The sequence below is a fragment of the Chrysemys picta genome, chromosome 8 (assembly GCF_011386835.1).
Source record: "Chrysemys picta bellii isolate R12L10 chromosome 8, ASM1138683v2, whole genome shotgun sequence".
Classification (NCBI taxonomy): Eukaryota; Metazoa; Chordata; order Testudines; family Emydidae; genus Chrysemys; species Chrysemys picta.
The window spans coordinates 25,177,333-25,201,220 of NC_088798.1; the positions used below are offsets into that span (position 1 = coordinate 25,177,333).

At 41.9% G+C, this 23,888-nt stretch overlaps 1 protein-coding gene across 2 annotated transcripts in view; it reads left to right on the forward strand.

Moving 5' to 3' along the window:
* Positions 1-23,888, forward strand: part of GIPC2 (GIPC PDZ domain containing family member 2) — a 61,665-nt gene that overhangs the window by 20,602 nt on the left and 17,175 nt on the right. For both annotated transcript variants that reach the window (XM_005302373.5, XM_065555519.1), the window contains exon 3: positions 7,382-7,562. In XM_005302373.5, coding sequence (XP_005302430.1) covers positions 7,382-7,562 — 181 coding nt within the window. The remainder of the gene's footprint in view (positions 1-7,381; positions 7,563-23,888) is intronic.

Sequence of the window (23,888 nt, forward strand, 5' to 3'; positions counted from 1 at the left end):
CCTGTCCACAGCACACATAATGTCCTTCCACTGCATGAAACTAGGCTTCATTGCACTGTCCCTCTTTATCCTGCCTCTGCAGTTATTCTACATGCATTAGCGTGCCCTGAATGTACGCTGCACATCACTCACCCGCGCCGCTTCCCACCGCCCCCATTGGCCCGGGACAGCGAACTGCGGCCAGTGGAGGCCGCGATCGGCGGAACCTGCCGCGTCAGCAGGTAAATAAAACTGGCCTGGCCCGCCAGGGTGCTTACCCTGGCGAGCCGCGTGCCAAACGTTGCAGACCCCTGCTCTACACCGACAGGAGAGAGCTCTCCTGTCAGTGTAGTTAATCCACATCCCTGAGAAGTGGTAGCTATGTCAGTGGGAGAAGCTCTCCTGTTGACATTGCGCTGTCTACATGGGGGGGACGGAATGGTGGTGTTAAATGGATAGAACTGTGTTGCTCAGTGGTGCGAATTTTTCACAGCCCTGAGTGATGTAGTTGTATCAATATAGGTCTGGAATGTAGACCAGACCTCAGTATAGCTTATTTCTGTATGCTAGGGATTGTATAGGTAAAAGTATATCAGTCAAAATCACATCCCTGACTGACATAGTTATACTGGAACAAAAACTGGCTGTAGACCACACCTTACACCTCAGCTTTCTCTTGTTCTTTGAAAAGCACCAAAATGGCTAACAATGCTGACATTTAAAATGTCAAAAGCTGATTATGCTTCAGAGTTTAACACCCTATTGAGCTGAATGGTAGCAATTTTCACTTGACACAGTTATTGTTTCAGGCTGTCTGCAGACTCAGGCAGACACTACTGCATCATTTTCCTTTATCTCACATTTGGAAGGTTTTCTTTGCAGCCTTGACAGCTAGATAATTATTTAAACAAAATTACAGTTTATATTCTGGAACTAAAGATAGCAGTCACCATAGAAAAGTGCAGTCTCACCAAATTGTTGCATATTGGCCTACTCTGGGACCTGGTTTTAGGAGGAGAGGATCCTCTGGTATTGGAAGAATATGAACAGTGCATGCAACACTATATTAAACCCAAGGAAACTCTGTCCTGGGTTCAATACGCTTCTGAAAAGTTGTTTTTAGGGCTGTCAAGTGATTAAAAAAATTAATTGCAATTAATCGCACTATTAATAATAGAATACCATTTATTTAAATATTTTGAATGTTTTCTACATTTTCAAATATTGATTTCAATTACAACACAGAATACAAAGTGTACAGTGCTCACTTTATATTTATTTTTGATTACAAGTATTTGCACTGTAAAAAAACAAAAGAAATAGTATTTTTCAATTCACCTAATACAAGTGCTGTAGTGTAATCTCTTTATCATGAAAGTTGAATTTACAAATGCAGAATTACGAACATAAGATCGGCCATACTGGGTCAGACCAAAGATCCATCTAGCCCAATATCCTGTCTTCCAACAGTGGCCAATGCCAGGTGCCCCAGAGGGAATGAACAGACAGGTTATCATCAAGTGATCCATTCCCTGTCTTCTATTCCCAGCTTTTGCCAAACAGAGGCTAGGAACACCATCCCTGTCCATCCTGGCTAATAGCCATTGATGGACCTATCCTCCATGAATTTATCTAGTTCTTTTTTGAACCCTGTTATAGTCTTGGCCTTCACAACTGCCTCTAGCAAAGAGTTCCACAAGTTGACTGTACGTTGTGTGAAGAAATACTTCCTTTTTTTTGTTTTTAAATCTGCTGCCTATTAATTTCATTTTGGTGATCCCTAGCTCTTATGTTATGAGAAGGAATAAATAACACTTCCTTATTTACTTTCTCCACACCAGTCATGATTTTATAGACCTCTATCATATTCCCTCCCTTAGTCATCTCTTTTCCAAGCTGAAAAGTCCTAGTTTTATTATTCTCTCCTCATATGGAAGCCATTCCATACCCCTAATCATTTTTGTAAAATTTCAGAGCCTGGAAGTCCACTCAGTCCTACTTCTTGTTCAGCCAATTGCTCAGACAAACAAATTTGTTTACAATTGCAGGAGATAATGCTTGCCCGCTTCTTGTTTACAATGTCATCTGAAAGTGAGGACAAGCGTTCTCATGGCACTATTGTAGCCGGCTAAAGATTCGTATGTCCCTTCATGATTCACCCACCATTCCAGGGGACATGTGTCCATGCTGATGATGGGCTCTGCTCAATAACAGTCCAAAGCAGTGTAGACCGACATGTGTTCATTTTCATTATCTGAGTCAGATGCCACCAGCAAAAGCTTGATTTTCTTTTTTGGTGGTTTGGGTCCTGTAGTTTTTGCATCAGAGTGTTGCTCTTTTGAAGACTTCTGAAAGCATGCTCCACACCTCATCCCTCTCAGATTTTGGAAGGCACTTCAGATTCTTAAACCTTGGGTCGAGTGCTGTATCTAGCCTTAGAAATCTCACATTGGTACTTTCTTTGCGTTTTGTGAAATCTGCAGTGAAAATGTTCTTAAAATGAACAACATGTGCTGGGTCATCATCCGAGACTGCAATAACTTGAAATAAAACAGAACAATCTCCCCTTGTAAGTATTCTCACACTTCTTATCAAACTGTCTGTACTGGGCTAGCTTGATTATCACTTCAAAAGTTTTTTTTTTTTTTTTTCACTTACTTAATTGGCCTCTCAGAGTTGGTAAGACAACTCCCACCTGTTTATGCTCTATGTGTGTATATATATCTCCTCAATATATGTTCCATTCTATGCATCCGAAGAAGTGGGCTGTAGCCCACGAAAGCTTATGCTCTAATAAATTTGTTAGTCTCTAAGGTGCCAGAAGTACTCCTGTTCTTTTTGCGGATACAGACTAACACGGCTGCTACTCTGAAAACAGAACAGGGGACATACAATTCTCCCCCAAGTTGTTCAGTCACAAATTTAATTAATACATTATTTTTTAACAAGCATCAGCATGGACGCATGTCCTTTGGATTGGTGGCCAAAGCACAAAGGGGCATACAAATGTTTAGCATATCTGGCACGTAAATATCTTGCAATGCCAACTATAAAAGTGCCATGCAAATTCCTGTTCTCACTTTCTGGTGACATTGTAAATAAGAAGAGGGCAGCATTATCTGCTGTAAATGTAAATAAGCTTGTTTGTCTTAACAATTGGCTGAACAAGAAGTACGACTGAGTGGACTTGTAGGTTCTGAAGTTTTACATTTGTTTTGGAGTGCAGTTATGTAACAAAAACAAATCTACATCTGTAAATTGCACTTTCACGACAAAGATTGCACTACAGTACTTGTATGAGGTGAATTGAAAAATACTATTTATCATTTTTACAGTGCAAATATTTGTAATAAAAATATACACTTTGATTTCAGTTACAACACAGAATACATGAAAATGTAGAAGAATATCCAAAATATTTAATACATTTCAATTGGTATTCTATTGTTTAACAGTGCAATTAAAACTTCGATTAATGGTGATTAATTGTTTTGAGTTAATCACGTGAGTTAACTGTGATTAATTGACAGCCCTAGTTATTTTTATTTATTAAGATTGGTTGGCACAATAAGACAGGGACAGAAAGCCCAAGGGGAAGGGAGAAGTAATCTGAAAGCCACTTAGATTAGGGATAAATTTAGTGGTAGAAATAAAGGAAGCTTTCTCTAAAATAGGATGCTCAACATCTGGCCTGTACATTCAGATACATTCACTGTCTGGAACTGTCACACTGGAGGAACTGGGACGTAAACAGAATTAATAGATTCATAAATATTAAGACCAGAGTTGTCAGACTGGCTCCCACTTGCCCACTACCTCATGCTTAAATGTAACATCACCTTCAAAACCCCACTCCAGCCCAGATAACTAATCTCATTTTGTATAGTCTCGCCCTTTGTTCTTTCACAGGTCCTTCTGTCACTTTTATCATCAAGTTTTACCTTGTTACCCCATGCGTATGGAATGCCCTCTCAATCTCCTATGCACCCATCCCCACCTCTCATCTAAATATTTTCTAAATATCCTCTCCACTGTGAACCCCACAAACATAAACAAAATAAATAATAAAAACATTTAACTTATTTGAAAATAGTAATAAAACTATTCTGGGCCTCAGCTGTATCTGATCTTTCTTTTAGACTGTCTCTGTCCTTGGGATTTTTGAGAAATATTTTCCACTGTTGCTAGCTCCACCTGTGGCAACAACAGTGGGGCCCCTAGTGTAGATAAAGCTTCTGTGGCTGCCAGTGTCTTTAATACCATGTCATCTAATCAGTACAATAGTAACAATCCCTGAGAAATTTTTAAAATGGAGTCAGCCATGTAAGCAGAAGATTAATGATTTAATCAATGAATGCATTAAATAATGGAGAAAGTGGATAGGTGGAAAGACAAATCTCCAAAAGGCAAAAGCTATATCTTTCAGTACACTTTGTTCCAGTCAGATAGAAAGCTTTAGTGACAGTTTCATTACAAAGTGGAGACATAGTTGAATAAAGAGCTGTATTTAGGGGAATAACTTTTGTCATTAGAGCTCTTCCTTTCATTTGAGCTGATTTAGTATTCCATTAGAAATTAATGAGCTCTGTTGTACTAGATAATCTGTTGATAGTTATAATCACTTCCTACTTGTAACTACTGACTGCTCTGTGTCTAAAAGGGTAAGTTTCTAAAGTAGTTGATAGCATGGTCAGATTTTATGGGTGAAGTTGAAAACCGTGGTTCTTTTGTTTTAAGATCGAATGTTCTGCTTTATAAGAAAAGCATTCATTTAAATTCAGTATTATCATGTCACTTTTGCAAAGCTGTATTCAACAATCTGTCACCAATTCTATTATAAAGTCCTATTTTTAAGGGATTTATAGCTAAATGGGAAGATATATTCTGGAGTGAAACTAATCATCCATGAGTTATCACTTGGGGAAGAGGACTTTTTGTAGATGCTAAGGAGTACGTTGTTATAGTATGATGTATGAAGTTATAGGTGTGCAAAACTGACTATCATAAACGGGAACAGTGTAATTAATTCCCTGTGAACTGCATTGAAAATGCATGACTTACCCTTTAAAATGGACAGTAAACCATTTGAAAATTAAGCATTGGATCTCAGTGGCAGTGTCTAGCATAGTCTTGCTTTCTTTTGACAGTCCACCAGAAAGTTGTTATAATTAGCCTGGAATACAAAAGTTAGTTTGAAGTACCACATACATGTTTCCAGTCAACACCACTTAATTTGGACCCTGATAATAAGAACACCTGCTTAAGTAAAGAAACTAAGTGGGGATTGAATTTAATGAGATTTCACTGCTGTTTGCTAGATACACCTTGCACTTTATAACAGGCATGTGTGTTGCAGCATTTTGGGCCTGATTCAGTATGTGGAAAACACACCATCCTTCCACCTCCCCTTTATTCCCCCCCCAACCAAGTCTTCTATTTGGCTTTAATCTAGATTTAAAAATGATTTGTGCTATAAGAGTTAAACTCTGTAGGAAGTTTAAAATTGCCACATGTCTTACAGAACACCATATACTACCAGGCTTCCCACTGTCTTGCTCAGACACAGGCACACACAAACTGGAAGCAGGCTTTTGAGACAGTTATGCTCCCAGCAGTTGCTCCAGTTCAGATATTTTTGTGAGGGGGAAATTTCAGTCCCTGTCCTCCCTGGCAGGGACCCCATTCCTGTTTATCCCCCTTCCTTCCCACACTAGCAGGGACCCTGAGTCCACCTTGGCTGAGGAGTCTCCCCTCTCCACCCACAAAATGCATGAATTGAGTTCTCGGCAGATCCTCCTGTACTGGGGCAGACTCCACATGCACCAGGTCTCAATACCCTTTGGCCCAGTCGCCCTTTTGTCTGGATGGAGGGGCAGCTGGGCCAAATTTGAGTCGTGTTGCAACCCCGTGTGCCAGGTCACAATGCCACTTGTTGAAATTTGTCCCAGCTGACACTCCAGCTGTATGGTCAAGCGTCTGGGTCAAATTTCAGTGGCATTTCAAACACATAGCCCAAGTGATTAGAATATCCGGGTTGGAAGGGACCTCAGGAGGTCATCTAGTACAATCCCCAGACAGATTTTTGCCCCAGATCGCTAAATGGCCCTCTCAAGGATTGAGCTCACAACCGTGGGTTTAGCAGGCCAATGCTCGAACCACTGAGCTATACCTCCTCTGGACTGCTCCAACAGCAGCCATACTGATTTAGTATGGGACCACTGCTTATAAGTGGCTCCCGGTTCCATGAAAACCTTGGGGGAGGAAAATTGCCCCCCATTGGTACCACTGGCTGCTATGGTAGGTGTTAAAATAGTAGACAATGATATTTTATTTCCTATGTCGTCTTGTAAGCTGGATGAATGGATTTATTGAAAATAAACTCAGTTCTCACTGAAATACACCTCTACCCCGATATAACGCTGTCCTCGGGAGCCAAAAAAATCTTACTGCGTTATAGGTGAAACCGGGTTATATTGAACGTGCTTTGATCCGCTCAAGTGCACAGCCCTGCCCCCCCCGGAGCGCTGCTTTACCGTGTTATATCGGAATTCATGATATATCGTGTCGGTTATATCAGGGTAGAGGTGTAGTATGTATTTCAGGAGAGGATTGGAATAAAATTCCTATCTCACCCTAACTACTCAGGATAATAAGTTGTGTTATTATGTTATAGTTTCTCCACCAAAATAAGGGAATGAAAGATGGGATTCATGCATAGAAAAACTAATACTACAACATATTTTTAATTCATATAAAAATTGAAATTTGAATGATAAGTCCTAAATTTATAAATTCTGCCCCTGAAATGCTCTGATAATGCAAATGCTAGACATCTTTACATGCTTTGGGATTTTCTATCTTCTATAATTCATTCACCATAAGATTAAAAAAAAATTACTAACTTCTGTTATAAAAGACATATTTTATAAATTTTAGATTTGTTTTCCGTGAGATGTCCCATTAAGAACATTGATTTCATAACTTCATTATTATCTCAGTGGAAATACTGTAACGTGTGTCTGAGGTGCACGGGAAGTGTGGGAACATATGGTGTTCTGAAATGTGTGGCAATTTTAAACGTATTGTTTATAGTACAAAACCTTTTAATAATCCAACATCTACTTAAAGTTCAGCTTCATTTCTAAAGCAGATTTCAAAATGCATTTTGTGCCACATCTAAATGCAATTTTTATATTAAATGCATATTAAATATTTTTGAATGCTTGTCAAGGCATGGTACATGAGAACCTCCTGTTCTGAAGTCACTGTTGGAATAATAGGTGCAACTACGCTGATATCATTAGAGTTTCACTCATCTGTAGCGGCAGTGAATTAGGTGCCACATGTTTTTATTTTTTCACATTTTGTTTCTAACTAATATAAATGCTTTTTTATCTGACAGAGTATTAAAGAAGACAGCCTTGTCGACCAAATCAAAGCGATATGCGTGGGTGATCATTTGGAATCTATAAATGGAAAAAATTTGGTGGGTTATCGTCATTATGAAGTTGCCAACCTTTTAAAAGGACTGGAGAAGGGTCAGACATTTAAACTAACATTGATCGAGCCTATGAAAGCATTTGGTGAGTGACATGCATACTGTCCACCCCTTGTAACTGGAAATTGAAATACCATGCCTGCATTGTTTTGTTTGTTTTTCAAACACAGTGAAATTTATCCTAGGTAACCTAGTTGCCTAGAGGAATTGAGGTGTTTTGTTTTTAAACTATAGGAAGACAAAGTTGAACTGGAAACCTTGAGAGTACTTTAAGATGTTAAGACGCTACCTATGGGAGATGGTCTTTTGCTCAAGTTTCACTATAACTGTAGTTCAGATTCATTTGACTTGTGAGCTATATTCATTTTCAGTTTTTATTTTCTTGCAAATTTCCTTGGAATTTATCAGTGTTTATTACAATCAGTGCATAAAATTGACTTTACAGTTTTCTAGGTAAATATCAGGGTTACTACTGGGGGAAAGGAGAACAGAAAAATATGCAACAAATAAAGAAAAGTAAGAGTATTGAAAGTAAAGGCAGTTTAATGCTGTGGTTTATTTAATGAACTGTACCTTAACACATGCACACACGTATGCGTGTGCATATCTTCCTCTGCATTGCCTAACTTGAATTGACAGCCTCGTATTTACACTTATGCCAATTTATTATTAACATAAACACATCTACCTAATGTATTGGATTTTCTTAACATAACCAGTATTTTCACATATTTGGGTGGTCTAAAATTCAGGTGAAAATTGTTTTTGTAAAATAATAGTTTTTGTAAAACCCAGGATTTTTGGGGTAAAAATGAGTAAAAAAACCAAATCTTTTCTATGTTTCATGTACAGTAATGGGTTTGAACAAGACGGGCAGCTGTAGTCTAGTGCTCTGTGTACATGTAGCGAGTGACTGTCTCTTGTGCCCCAGTGACCCTAAACTTAATCAAATCAATGTGTGGGTCTTTGAGGCTATTTTTATTAAATGTAGATTGCTTCCTTGATCTTTCTGAAAATGGAAGTCATAGGACTAGAAGGGACCTTGAGAGGTCATCTAGTCCAGTCCCCTGCACTCATGGCAGGAGTAAGTATTATCTAGACCAGAGGTCAGCAACCTTTCAGAAGTGGTGAACCGAGTTTTCATTTATTCACTATAATTTAAGGTTTCGCGTGCCAGTAATACATTTTAACATTTTTTAGAAGGTCTCTTTCTATAAGTCTATAATATATAACTAAACTATTGTTGTATGTAAAGTAAATAAGGTTTTTAAAATGTTTAAGAAACTTCATTTAAAATTAAATTAAAATTCAGAGCCCCCTGGACCAGTGGCCAGGACCCAGGCAGTGTGAGTGCCACTGAAAATCAGCTCGCGTGCTGCCTTTGGCACGCGTGCCATAGGTTGCTTACCCCTGATCTAGACCATCCCTGACAGGTGTTTGTCTAACCTGCTCTTAAAAATCTCCAATGATGGAGATGCCACAACCTCCCTAGTAGGGTTGCCAACTTTCTAATCACACAAAACCAAATATCCCTGTCCCCAAGGTCACGCCCCTGCTCACTCCATCCCCCTCTCCCATTTGCTCACTCTCCCTCACCCTCACTCACTTTCACCAGGCAGGGGGTTGAGGTGCGGGGTGTGTGTGAAGACCTCAGCTTGGGCTGCGGGCTTTGTGGTGGGGCCAGAGATGAGGGGCTTGGGGTGCAGGAGAGGAACCAGGTTGGGGCAGAGGGTTGGTGTGCGGGGGTGGGGGAATATGGCCTGGGGGTACAGGCTCCAGAAATGAGAGGTTCAGGGTGCAGGAAAGGGCTCCGGGCTGGAGTACTGAGGGGGTGAGGACTCCGGCTGAGAATGCAGGCTCTGGGGTGGGGCTGGGGATGAAGGGTTTGAGGTGCAGGAGGCGGCTCTGGCCTGGGGCCAAGGCTTTCGGAGTGCAGGAGGGGGCGTGGACTCCGGTTGGGGGTGTGGGCTCTGGGGCGGGGCCTTGGATGAGGGGGTTTGGAGTGCTGGGGAGGGCTCAGGGCTGGGGCGAGAGGTGCAGGGTGCAGGATCTGGGAGGGAGTTTGAGTGTGGGAGGGGACTCTGGACTGGGGCAGGGGGTTGGGGTCTGGAAGGGGGTTCGGAGTGCGGGGTCCAATCACCACCCAGGTCCCACCACCACCAACCTTCTTGGTGAAAACTGAAACAAAGAAGTCATTAAACACCTCTGCCATTTCTACATTTTCTGTTATTGTTTTTTCCCCTCATTGAGTAATGGGCCTACCCTGTCCTTGGTCTTCCTTTTTGCTTTTAATGTATTTGTAGAAAGTTTTCTTGTTATCCTTTATGTCTCTAGTTAGTTTGATCTCGTTTTGTGCCTTTGCCTTTCTAATTTTTCCCCTACGTACTTGTGGTGTTTATATTCATCCTTTGTAATTTGACCTAGCTTCCACTTTTGTAGGACTTTTTTTTTTTTTTAATTTTTAGATCATTGAAGATCTCCTGGTTAAGCCAGGGTGGTCTCTTCCCATACTTCATCTCTTTCCTACGCAGTGGGATAGTTTGCTCTTTGCCCTTACTAATGTCTCTTTGAAAAACTGCCAACTGTCTTCAATTGTTTTTCCTCTTAGACTTGCTTCCCAGGGGATCTTACCTACCAACTCCATGAGTGTGCTAAAGTCTATCTTCCTGAAATTCATTCTTTATTTTGCTATTCTCCCTCCTACTATTCCTTAGAATCATGAACTCTACCATTTAATGATCAGTTTCACCCAAGCTGCCTTCCATTTTCAAATTCTTAACCAGTTCCTCCCTATTGTCAGAATCAAATCTAGAACCGCATCTCCCCTAGTAGGTTTCTCCACCTTCTGAAATAAAAAATTGTCTCCAATAAATTCCAAGAACTTGTTGGATAACACTGGTCGACAATTTGAGAAGTCGTCTGCTTCAGAGATAAAATGTGCTATTTATTATGTATTTTGATGTGCTGAATTCAAATATGACAATTAAAACAAAGGATTGGCTACTGTTTCTACGATATTTAAGTTTTTACATTTTATGTCTATGTATATTGTATAGATAGTAGAGTTTTAATCATAAATTGTAAACCTAGGTCTTTTCATGTGTTTATGGTTGCTTTACATGATAATATTTCACCTGTCCTGTTTATGTAACACTTTAAAAATCAGCAAAAGGGTTATATAAATAAAATTTATTATGAAACAAAAGGCAAAATACTATTATGTACATAGTTTATCCTATTCAGTGTCTACTCGGCGCGTCCTGGTGAAATTGCTCCCCGTGCTCGTCGCTCACTGCTCCGCAGTTTGGTGGAAAAAAATCTAGATGAGAGTGCAAAAAATGTATCTTTAGTGACATGTTGCAACCAAGGCTTTTGTATGCCTTGAGGAGGTTTTCCACCAACAACCTGTAGTTGTCTGCCTTGTTGTTTCCGAGAAAATGTATTGCCACTAACTGGAAGGCTTTCCATGCCGTCTTTTCCTTGCCACGCAGTGCATGGTCAAACACATCATCTCGAAGAAGTTCACGAATCTGAGGACCAACAAAGACACCTTCCTTTATCTTAGCTTCACTTAACCTTGGAAATTTTCCACAGAGGTACTTGAAAGCTGCTTGTGTTTTGTCAATGGCCTTGACAAAGTTCTTCATCAGACCCAGCTTGATGTGTAAGGGTGGTAACAAAATCTTCCTTGATTCAACAAGTGGTGGATGCTGAACACTTTTTTCCTCCCAGGCTCCAATGACTGTCGGAGTGGCCAATCTTTCTTGATGTAGTGGGAATCTCTTGCACGACTATCCCATTCGCAGAGAAAACAGCAGTACTTTGTGTATCCAGTCTGCAGACCAAGCAAGAGAGCAACAGCCTTCAAATCACCACAAAGCTGCCACTGATGTTGGTCATAGTTTATGCACCTCAAAAGTTGTTTCATGTTGTCATAGGTTTGCTTCATACGGACTGCATGACCAACTGGAATTGATGGCAAAACATTGCCATTATGCAGTAAAACAGCTTTAAGACTCGTCTTCGATGAATCAATGAACAGTCTCCACTCATCTGGATTGTAAACAATGTTGAGGGCTGCCATCACACCATCGATGTTGTTGCAGGCTACAAGATCACCTTCCATGAAGAAGAATGGGACAAGATCCTTTTGACGGTCACGGAACATGGAAACCCTAACATCACCTGCCAGGAGATTCCACTGCTGTAGTCTGGAGCCCAACAGCTCTGCCTTACTCTTGGGTCGTTCCAAATCCCTGACAAGGTCATTCAGTTCACCTTGTGTTTATGAGGTGTGGTTCAGAGGAGGAGAATGGGAGAAAATGTGGGTCCTGTGACATTGATGGTTCAGGACCAGAAGCTTCATCCTCTTCCTCGTCTGACTCCAGTGAGAGTGATTCTGGTGCATCAGGAACTGGCAGTCCTTCTCCGTGGGGTACTGGGCGTATAGCTGATGGAATGTTTGGATAATGCACAGTCCACTTTTTCTTCTTTGACACACCTTTCCCAACTGGAGGCACCACGCAGAAGTAACAATTGCTGGTATGATCTGTTGGCTCTCTCCAAATCATTGGCACTGTAAAAGGTATAGATTTCCTTTTCCTGTTCAACCACTGGTGAAGATTTGTTGCACAAGTGTTGCAGCATATGTGTGGGGCCCACCTCTTGTCCTGATCTCCAATTTTGCAGCCAAAATAAAGGTGATAGGCTTTCTTAACCATAGTGGTTATACTGCGCTTTTGTGATGCAAAAGTCACTTCACCACAAACATAGCAGAAGTTATCTGCACTGTTCACACAAGTACGAGGCATCTCTGCTCACTTTGGCTAAACAGAAATGTGTCCCTTTGTAAAATCAAACACTGACAAATAAGAGAGCATGACACTGTATGATTTCTAGAGCTGATATAGGGCAATTTGTTCAGCAGAGTGATGTAAGCTTCGTTATGATTGCATCATCCATGACTTCTAGGAATAACATGATGCAATTCATATCATGTATGACGCAATACCAGCTTCAGATTGCATCATTCATTGTTTTGCCTAAAAAGCAAGTACTGTCCAAACCCAGTCATAGACTTATTCATAGATCCAGTCAAAGATGTATTTTAGTCATTTCTGGTTTAAATTGAGATCCCTTCCCTTTATAACTCACTTATCCTCCGCCATTCCCAAGTCAAGGGTCGTATATACTGACCCAATAGCATATCTTGAAAACTAGAGCCAATCAACAATTTTAAGCATTATTTTCGTTCTCAGTGACCCAGAATTAGTAAAGTTTGACTACATTTATTTCAGAAGCATTTTGGCTGTAGAGCAGTGTAATCTGTGCCCTGTTGTGGTGTTTTCTCAACAGATGTCTGAATAGTTGAAGTCCCCCCAACACCACCAAGTCTTGTGCTTTGGATGATTTTTAGTTGTTTTTAAAAAAAAAGCCTCATCCACTTCTTCTTCCTGGTTTGGTGGTCTGTAATAGACCCCTACCATGACATCACCCTTGTTTTTTACCCCTTTTATACTTACGCAGAGACTTTCAACAAGTCTGTCTCCTATTTCCATCTCAACCTCAGTCCAAGTATATACTTTTTTTTTAAATAATATATAAGGCAACAACTCCATTTTTTCCCCTGTGTGTCCTTCCTGAGCAAGCTGTACCCTTCTATACCATAATGAATGAATGCTTCTTGCATTCAGCTCCTCTGAGCATTGTACCTGGAAGGGTGAGTGCTTTCTGAAGTTAGTCAGCAGTGCAGACCACTGTAGGCTGGATCACGTCATGAGGTGCTTGCCCCCAAACTCATCATCCTGCCCCTCCGCCCACACATACTTACATGCAGAATGGGTAGTGGGGTTGTTTTACAGAACACACTGATGGTATCTACACAGAGACTTTGTGACTCTTGCACTGGGTCAGGACTCCCCCTCCCCACCCCCATTACCCTTCCAGGTCCTTGGCAATGCTGTCATGGTTTCCATACTGACAACAGCCTTTGAGCCTATTTAAAAGGGCTAGGGTTCTGCAATGTATATATTTTCTACAGAAAAGATAGAGGCAGAGACTGAGATTCTGTAGTGTACCTGTTTACCTTGCTCTGCCTGTGCCCTGCTACCTCTCTGTGTGCATCCCTCACCCCATGGCAAGCATCTGTGGGATGTGAGGAAAGCATGTGACAATGCATCAGAGGCTATTATCCCATCTCCACCCATGCAAGGAGGGAGCAGTGGCTCTTTATGAGATAATTATTTATATCACTAATCATCTGTGTATTTTTTTTAACAAGCCATTGAAAATTAAACAGTATACATGTAGCTGAACATTTCAAAAGAGAAAAAAATATTTTCTAGTTTTATTTCCATCATTTTATTCAAGATTTTCCCATAACCTTTTCTATACAAAATTTTTCCATAATCGTAAATCATTCAAAATAAAATGTTGACAAATCATTGATAACCATTGGCATATGCAAACTCTGGGTTCTCCACCACTACTTCCGATTTCAGCAGCAAGTTGAAATATTTGTTTTCCAAGTCACTGTAATATGTGACCAATCTAGGAAGACTGTAATACACCAGTGTGGACACTTGGTGTCAGAATAACTGCAGTAATTAGACAGAATGAAAGAAACTGGAAGTGTGTTTTTTATGCTTGGTGCTACAGCATGGTAAGAGAGGTGTGGGTGTTACCTGTTGCCTCTAAAAAGATGTGTGTGTATATATATTTAACAAATATATATTTTGTTTATATTGCACGTATGTACTTTATAGTGATGCTAAGAATATAGAACATGTTGCAAATGGCAACATGGAAACAATTGATTTTGATATCATTTGATATTCAAAATAATTAGTACAATAGGGATGAGAAAAATCTTCTAGGATACTTCTTCATGCTCTAGACATGGGGATACTAGCAGATGTTGTTACTTGGAGAGGGCACACTTTCCCCTCCTCCTCTCAATACGTAAAAATGTTGTGTCCTATATAGATAATGTGTTTCTTTGAATGATTGTATTAGGATATTGATTTATGGAGGATTTTGAGGAGCTATAAACCGCAAATGGAATTATATTCACCACAGCCCATTTGTTACTGTTTTTAAAAAAAACAAAAAACATATAGCTCCATATGTAGACGAAATTGTGTCAACATAGCCTGAGTTCTTACCACGTGGGGCTAGCCTGGAACTTTAGGCATATCCCTGAGCAAGGGGCAGTGTTTAAGCTGCATCACTCCAAGAATAGCTGCAGAAGGCAGGTGACTGGGAGTCATACCTCTGTGTCTTGCTTGCTTACTCCTTACTCCCCCGGGATGAGGGAAGAAGAATAATTTACCAACTGCACCTCCTCTTCTCCTGCAAACACACACACCCTGGCTCAGTTATTCTGGCTAGTGAGTAGGGATATGATGCACCCAAAAGGTTTACTCATTTTCCCACCACTGTGCCCCCATTCCCCATCCAGGAGTGCTGTTCAGGAGAAGCAGTAAGCTACACAAACTGGTAGCTGAGTAAGAAAGGGGTTCTTGCTCTCCCTTGGGTAGGCATTGATCTGAGTGACAAGCTAGCCCTCTATTAAATGTTTTGGCATCAACAGAAACTAATTGGAGTAAGTATAGCACAATTCTTAAAATTTGAATAGTGATAGAATTAATAAAAAGGTCCTGTTCTGGCCAGTATAACTTAACAGGCAGTTTGGCCAAAATGTTGGGTGCCTGTTGCAAATCTACAATAGCATATATGTCAAATCATGAGTAAAGATACTACTGGTGGTAGAGCTAATGTAAGTGTATCCTTCATCAGGAATGAGAATTTGAAATGTTTCTTGTTAAAGAGAATTTAACTTCCCCCTTGTTACTGCACCCTGAGTACAAAAACTATACAGAGGGTTAAACAAATGTGAGTAATAGAGACTGTACAGCATCAGTTTATTAAAATGAGCTAAAGTAAAATTAGTGTTTTGAAAAGTGAATTTTAAATTTGAAAAGTAGAAATTCTCCTCACATAATCTGACTCTATAGACTAATAAAGCAACCAGCTGGAACCCATCTGAATAAAATGAATGTAAAATACTAAAGATTCATCTTTTTAAAAGCAAGATTATTAAGAAAATGTCATGGACAGAGAATTCTTTTGAGGGGTAATTCTGGAAGGATAATGATCAATTTTAAAGGCTTTAGACTTCTAAATTCCTCAGTACTATGACTCTACTTTTGCATTTGGAATTATATTTTAATTATATTACAGAATTGGGGGGGGGGGGGAAGGGGGTTGTAAGAAGTTGTATTTTTCCACTCTAATTCCTCATATAATACAGTACATGAGTAATAGTGCTAAAGTGAATAATGCATCTCTTTAGGAACACTGGTCACTAATTTTATGAAGCAGTTTTCAAGAGAATATGCAAATAGGCTGTTTTTCTTAAAATTGATAACCAAGTTGTTGTTGTTTCCCTATGCATGGGCATATAATAGCATGGATGAAAAGTCAGGCATAAAGTGACAGTGTAAAGCTCCCCATGGAAAGAATTAAAGTAATGCAGCTTATTAAAGTAATACAAGACTTTTTAAAAAAAATTCTGTAAAGAGTAAAATACATTTTGGATTACTTTCTAGAGAGAGACCAATGCTTTTTTTTTTACTATATCTTATTATATTTTATTAGCTCAGTCATATACTGAAATAATTTATCTTGAAACAGAGAGACAGATTTTTAATAACTGAAGAAAGGATTTCTTAGTAATAAGTGTGTGACCGGGGTCCTAGTGGGGGCCAGCTATGGTCACTCAACTAGGGTGAACTGCAAAGAATGGGGCAGACAATCCCCATAAAGCTGGTGGATATTCCAATATCTAGATTTACCAAGTCAGCATAAAACAGCTTTTTTATTACCTTACTGGTTACCCAGAAGTCCAAACAACACAGTTCCCTTAAAGTGATCCAACCTCACGCCTCCATCCAGGTACCCACGTCAAATATGATGAAAAATTTTGTAAACCTTATTTCATCATATAAAAGAAAGGTTCTACCAATCCCAAAGGATCGGACACATTACCTCCCAGGTTAATGAATGTTTCAGATCTTACCCAAATACATGCTACAGCCAATTCTTATTAACTAAAATCTAAAGGTTTATAAAAAGAAAAAGGTGAGAGTTAAAATTGGTTAAAGGAATCCGTTACATACAGTAATGGCAAAGTTCTTGGCTCAAGCCAGCAGTTTATTCCATCACTGCTGTAAGCCTAAATCAAGTCTCTGGAGTACATCCACAGCTTGGATGGGTCATTCAGTCCAGTTCAGAGCTTCAGTTTGTAGCAAAGTTCCTCCAGAGGTAAGAAGCAGGACTGAAGACCAAATGGAGAAGATGCAGCTGCTTTTTATAGTTTTTTGCCATGCAGTCTGTGCTTCCTTTGTTTCAAACACAAGCTGTCCAGCACATGGGTTGGAAGCCTTAGAGTTCTGTCCATGGGCATGTCCCTGCCTGCCTTGCTGAGTCATAAGGTGTATCTGCCTTCTCTCAATGGGTCAGTTGTATAGCTGATGGTCCTTAATGGGCCATCAAGCAGGCTAGGCAGTGCTAATGCCCAACTGTCTGGGTGTCAAGTATCAGGGGGTAGCCATGTTAGTCTGTATCTACAAAAACAACAAGGAGTCTGGTGGCACTTTAAAGACTAACAGATTTATGTAATCCAGAAACATAGCCCAAGTTTGAAATACAGACATGCATACATATCTATATCTCATAATACAAAGGTGATACAAACATTTAAACAAGATTATCACATCTGGCAAATTATAACACTTTTTGCAGATATCTTACATGGCATATCTGGCTGATTACTTCGTGGGTATTACCCCAGGAGCAAACATTTGAAATCCAGGTATAGAGCCAATACTTACAACTGTAAATACAAAAATGATACATGCATACAGATAGCATAATCATAACCAGCAAATCATAACCTTTTCATAGACATCTTACTCTACAACCTTTGTACAATATTTGCTGCAACTATATAATAGTGGTTGCAGTAATTATCGATATGGTCATATTTTAGTCAGGTAACGTCACAAAGTGTTATCTGGAAATTGTGTAGTCTGATACATCAACATTTATTCAGAATGTTTGTAAAATTATTTCTACAGTAATTAAAAAAAATAAAATTCACTGTTTGTTCTGGATAGTTCAATTTCATTTTAAACAGTCATTTAATATTTTACAATGTGTAATATAAAGTTAATGAATGGATTTGGTGTTCATGAAAGGTTCCTGTACACCCCCTCCTATTCATTTCTGAGACTTTCTTAAATAGATTATGAGTTGTGGAAAAGTTTGTAGTATGCATAAATGAGGACTAAGGGTCAGAGTACCATTTTTACTTGTGACCTGAATGCTGTACTTAACTTTCCAGAAGCTAAAGGCTAGTGTAAGCCTACGCTGCCACCTACTCTCAATATACAGTATTTATTTTGAGATTAGATAGCTACTGTATCTTCTTCTAACTTGGATTTCTAGCTAGTTCATAAACTGTGTTTTTTCTGTTTTATTTTGTCATAAATATAGTATATGTGCAGCACTGAACTAAGTACTGTACCTGTAATGAACTAATTTAACACATACAGAACTAATGCTGTGTGTATATATACACTGTATCATATTTTATATATATGTGTGTGTGTGTGTATATGTCTGTGTGTATGTATAGATATTTCCAAACAAAGAACCTTCATTAACTCTGAGTTAAGATTTGTCAAGTACATTTTCTTATAATGTAAACATTAAAAAGCAAAGCGAAGGTAACATTCACACCTGAAACAGTATCAGTCTGTAAAGCATTAGTCTGCTACAATCATGGCACAGCTGCTCCAGTCTTGCAGCTGATAGCACATGGACAGACTGCAAGTGACTCTTAATTAACAGCTTAAAACAGACTCCACATGAATCAGGAATAAAACAGAAGAAGAACAAGACAGTGATAATGGGTCGCAGTTTGGCAGTTCTGAATTTTAAGCTTTTGGGATACTTTTTCAGCATATTCCCCTAGTTTCCGCCAAACAAAGGAAAGAACTGGTGGAGAGAGTATGTCCAGATTAAGAAGATAGGGAGTCCATTTTTGTACAGTCAGCTCTGCAACACCCACATCAGTCAACAGATTAAGGCCAGTTCAGCTGCTTATGCATTGACAGATCAGAACAATGCTGCCAACCTTACAGATAAAATTCTATCCTAAGTGGCACTGCCCCTGTGAGGCTGAGACATGCCACGTTTAACAGGTCTCAGGCTTTCTTCTATAACTACCAGAATGCAGTTCAAGTCTTACCCAAAATTAAACCAGGAGGCCCAGGGATAGATGAACACTAGGTATGAAATCCTGGACCCATTAAAGTAAATGGCAAAACTCCTGTTGATTTCAGTGGGACCAGAATTTCACCCCAAGAATCTCATCCTACATGGTTGAAACTGATCCAGGTGCTTGGCACAGAAGAAGCAGACAGAATCTTCATCTAGTTCCAGACCTAGTTAAATTGACAGTATGACCCAAGTAGCAATGGTGCTCGCAGCACAGCCTTAGGCTATGTCTACACTACGGGATTAATCCGAATTTATATAATTCGAATTTGGGAAACAGATTGGCCGCATACATTTCGACTTTATACACACTAAGCACATTAATTCGGCAGTGTGCGTCCAAGTACCGGGGCTAGCGTCGATTTCTGCAGCGTTGCACTGTGGGTAGCTATCCCATAGCTATCCCATAGTTCCCGCAGTCTCCCGCGCCCATTGGAATTCTGGGTTGAGATCCCAGTGCCTGATGGGACAAAAAACATCATCGCAGGTGGTTCTGGGTACAGCCTCACCTCCTCCCTCCCTTCCTCCCTGCATGAAAGCAACAGACGGCAGACAACCATTTCGCGCCTTTTTTCCTGGGTGAACACTGCAGACTCCATACCACGGCAAGCATGGAGCCCGCTCAGCTCAAGACAGCAGTCATGAACATTGTAAACACCTCGCGCGTTCTCGTGGAGTTTATGCTGAGCCAGGACCAGAAAAACAAGGCGAGGAGGCAGCGGCGGCGGCAGCGCAGCGACAAGCATGATGAGGACATGGACATGGACACAGAATTCTGTGAAACCACGGGCCCCGGTGCTTTGGAGATCATGTTGTTAATGGGGCAGGTTCTATCCATGGAACGCCGATTCTGGGCAAGGGAAACAAGCACAGACTGGTGGGACCGCATAGTGTTGCAGGTGTGGGATGATTCCCAGTAGCTGAACTGACCGCGAATGCATCCCAAGTCCTCAGGGCAAAGTAATCATTAAAAACCGTTTGCTTTTAAAACAAGTTTTATATTTTAAAAGGTAAACTCACCTGAGGTCCCTTCCATGGGGTCAGGGTCTTGGATACTGGCTTGGGAGGGTTGGGAGGGTACTTCAGTCAGGCTGAGAAAAAGATCCTGGCTGTTGGGGAGAACGGAGTGCTGTGTGCTCTCTGCAAGCTCCTCCTCCTCCTCCTCCTCCTCCTTCTCTCCCCCATCGGCAGAATCCTCAAGTGTCGCTGATGAGACTATCCCCGACCCGGAATCCACGATCACAGGTGGGGTAGTGGTGGCGGCCCCCCCCCCCTAGAATTGCATGCAGCTCGGCGTAGAAGCGGCATGTCCGCGGCTCTGACCCAGAGCGACCGTTTGCCTCCTTTGTTTTTTGATAGGCTTGACTGAGCTCCTTGACTTTCACGCGGCACTGATCTGAGTCCCTATTGTGGCCTCTCTCCATCATGCCCTTAGAGATTTTTTCAAAAGTTTTGGCATTTCGTCTTTTAGAACGAAGTTCTGCTAGCACTGAATCCTCTCCCCATATAGCGATCAGATCCAGTACCTCCCGTACGGTCCATGCTGGTGCTCTTTTTCGATTATAGGCCTACATGGTTACCTGTGCTGATGAGCTATCTGTGGTCACCTGTGCTCTCCACGCTGGGCAAACAGGAAATGAAATTCAAATGTTCGCGGGGCTTTTCCTGTCTACCTGGCCAGTGCATCCGAGTTTAGATTGCTGTCCAGAGCGGTCACAATGATGCACTGTGGGATAGCTCCCGGAGGCCAATACCATCGAATTGCGGCCACACTATCCCTAATTCGAAATGTTAAAATCGATTTTGGCGCTACTCCGCTCGTCGGGGTGGAGTACAGAAATCGATTTAAAGGGCCCTTTATTTCGAAATAAATGGCGTCGTTGTGTGGACGGTTGCAGGGTAAATTCGAATTAACGCTGATAAATCCGAATTAAAGTCGTAGTGTAGACCAGGCCTTAGTGAAAGGATGTTGCCTCTTTTCTTGCAATTCTGCACCAGAAGAGGAAGCGGCTGCTAGTGAGGAAGATGGAAGCTGGTCACCATGAGTAGGGCCCTACCAAATTCCCGGTCCATTTTGGTCAATTTCACAGTCAGAGGATTTTAAAAATTGTAAATTTTATGATTTTAGATATTTAAATCTGGAATTTCACAGTGTTGTAATTGTAGGGGTCCTGACCCAAAAATGAGTTGGGGAAGGGGGGTTTACAAGGTTATTGTAAGGGCGCCCGGCCAACAGCCACTCCCCAGCCACCTATTTCTGAAGGCAGTGCAGAAGTAAGGGTGGCAATGCTGTGAAATCCCCCCTAAAATAACCTTGTTGCCCCCCCAACTCCTTTTTGGATCAGGACCCCCAATTTGAGAAATGCTGGTCTCCCCTGTGAAATCTGTATACTATAGGGTAAAAGTACACAAAAGACCAGATTTCACGGTCCATGATGTGTTTTTCATGGCCATGAATTTCGTAGGGCCCTAACCATGAGTCCTGTAAGTACAGCTCTCTGTCTAATATGTATGATGAAAGAGGGGATTCTAATCTGGCTCAAGACTGTATTGAATGATTAGAACAGATGATAAATCTGGTCAGTAAAACAAGGGAAATTGGCAATAATGAAAAAATTAAAGGAAGAAGTTCAATTAAATGCTGGTACTATGACAAATCTGGCCACAAAAAGGAGGACTTATGTACATTTAAGGCTGGCCAGGACAGACTGTTGAAGATGTCTAGTGCAAGCTTCTCTCAGTTTGGGAGATGGGGGAGCGCTAAACTGAAGGTGGCCAATTTGAAACTGAACTCCAAGAAATGTGAATTATTTCAAAAAGAGGCAATGTACTTTGGGCACACAATTAGTGAGGAGGGAATTTCCACTGTCCCTCCTTCACCCCACCCACCAAAAGAGGCTGTACAGAGCTTACCAACTTCCCAGACACTCTCAGATGTGTAAAGTTTTGCAGGGCTCTGCTCCTATCATAGAAGGATCATTTATGGGTTTGCCAATATTGCAAAACCACTGCATAGGATGGGTGAGAAAGGGAAGCCACTTCAGTGGCCAGCAGAGCGTGATGTAGCATTTTCAGAGTTGAAACAGGCTCTTAGCCTGTACATGTTTCAAAACCTCTTTCATATTGGACACAGATGCTAGTGCTTTGGGTTGGGGGCAGTATTGACACAAGAACTCCAGAGACTCGACAGGGTGGTACCTTCTTGCTGCAGGAGTCTGAGTTTTGAGAAAAATTATTGCAACACCTAATAGGAACTCCTAGGAACTCCAACCTCATTCTGTACATGTTGTAAGTTTGGAGATGCTTCTTTTTCACTATCCGCCTCAGTCAGTGCTTAATTTGTAATGAAGGAGGTGCCGGGGCTCAAGCAATTTTTTTACATTCATAACTGATGCAGCAATCCCAGAGGTGCTGGTGCTCTGAACTGCCAAGCCTAGAGGTGCCACGGCTCAGCCCTGGCACAAATTAAGCACTGGCCTCAGTTGTATAAAAATTTTCAGTTGTATACTTTGTATTCTCAGTTGTTTGCTTGCTTGGATATAGCCTATAAGCAGCAGAATTGCATCAAAGAGTAGGATTAAGGAAGAAAAGAATACTGACGACATGCTAAGCCTTTAAAACAAACTACATCATAGCTGACTGTAAGCTAGGGTTACCATATTTCAGTAAGCAAAAAAGAGGATGGGAGGAGCCCCGCCCTAGCCCCGCCCCTGTCCTGCCCCTCCCAGTCCCCCCCCTCAGAACCCCCAACCCTCCCCCCACTCCTTGTCCCCTGACTGCCCCCTCCTGGGACCCCTGCCCCTAACTGCCCCCCAGGACTCCACCCCCTACCTAAGCCTCCCTGCCTCTTGTCCCCTGACTGCCCCCTCCTGAGACCCTCCCCCCATCCTAACTGGCCCCCTAGGACTCTACCCCCTACCTGTACCCTGACTGCCCCAACCCTTATCCACACCTCCACCCCCAGACAGACCCCTGGGACTCCCATGTCCCATCCAACCACTCCCCAGCCCCTGACAGCCCCCCCCCAGAACTCCCAACCCATCTAAACCCCTCTGCTCCCTGCCCCCTGACAGCCCCCCCCCAGAACTCCCAAACACCCCCCCCCCCCGCTCCTTGTCCCCTGACTGCCCCCTCCTGGGACCCCTGCTCCTAACTGCCCTCCAGAACCCCACCCCCTACCTAAGCCTCCCTGTTCCTTGTCCCCTAACTACCCCCCAAATGCCCCCCAGCACCCTACCCCCTACCTGTACCCTGACTGCCCAAAACCTTATCCACACCCCCAGAAAGCCCCCCCCGAACTCCCGACCCCCCCCCCATCTCTTGACTGCCCCCTCCAGAACCTCCCTGCCCCTTCTCCGACCCCCTGGCTCCCTTGTCGTTGGCCTTCGGCTAACGTCTCTGTGAGCTTGCTCAGGAACTGCCTGAGCCGTTCTCCCAGCACGCTGGGGAGCGGGGGAGGAGCTCCAGACTGCCGGAGGCGAATGCAGGGAGGGAGGGAGTGAGTGAGCTCTGCTGCAGGGCGGAGGACGGGCTCTCTCTGGCTGTCGGAGCCCCATGTAAGTGACACCATCCGGCCGGCTGCCCTGTTAGCCACGCGCGCTCTGCATGCGGGGGGAAGTCCGGACATTTACAAATTCCCCCCGGATGCTATTTTTAGCTCAAAAAGCCGGACATGTCCGGGGGAATCCGGACGAATGGTAACCCCACTGTAAGCATTCCTGGGTTACATTCCAATGGTTAAATCTATAGAATGTTTTCATCACTATTTGTTTTGGAGGAGGGTTATGGTCAGGACAGAGCATGCTTCCCTGCAATGGCTTTGTAGATTCAGGAGTCCTGAGGGACAGCTTGCTAGGTAGTTGGAGAACTGCAGTGGTATGATTTCACAAAAACACACAGGCCTGGCCATAAGCATGTTAATGCTGATGTCTTGTCCAGCTGGCCTTGTTGGGAGGCTAATTGGAAACACTTCCCCAAGCAGAAGAGCAAGGAGTTAGTTGCTCAGGAGGATGGGTGTGCTGCTTTACCTCTAGTTTGCAGAAGTGTCCATGCTCCTGGCTCTTCCACT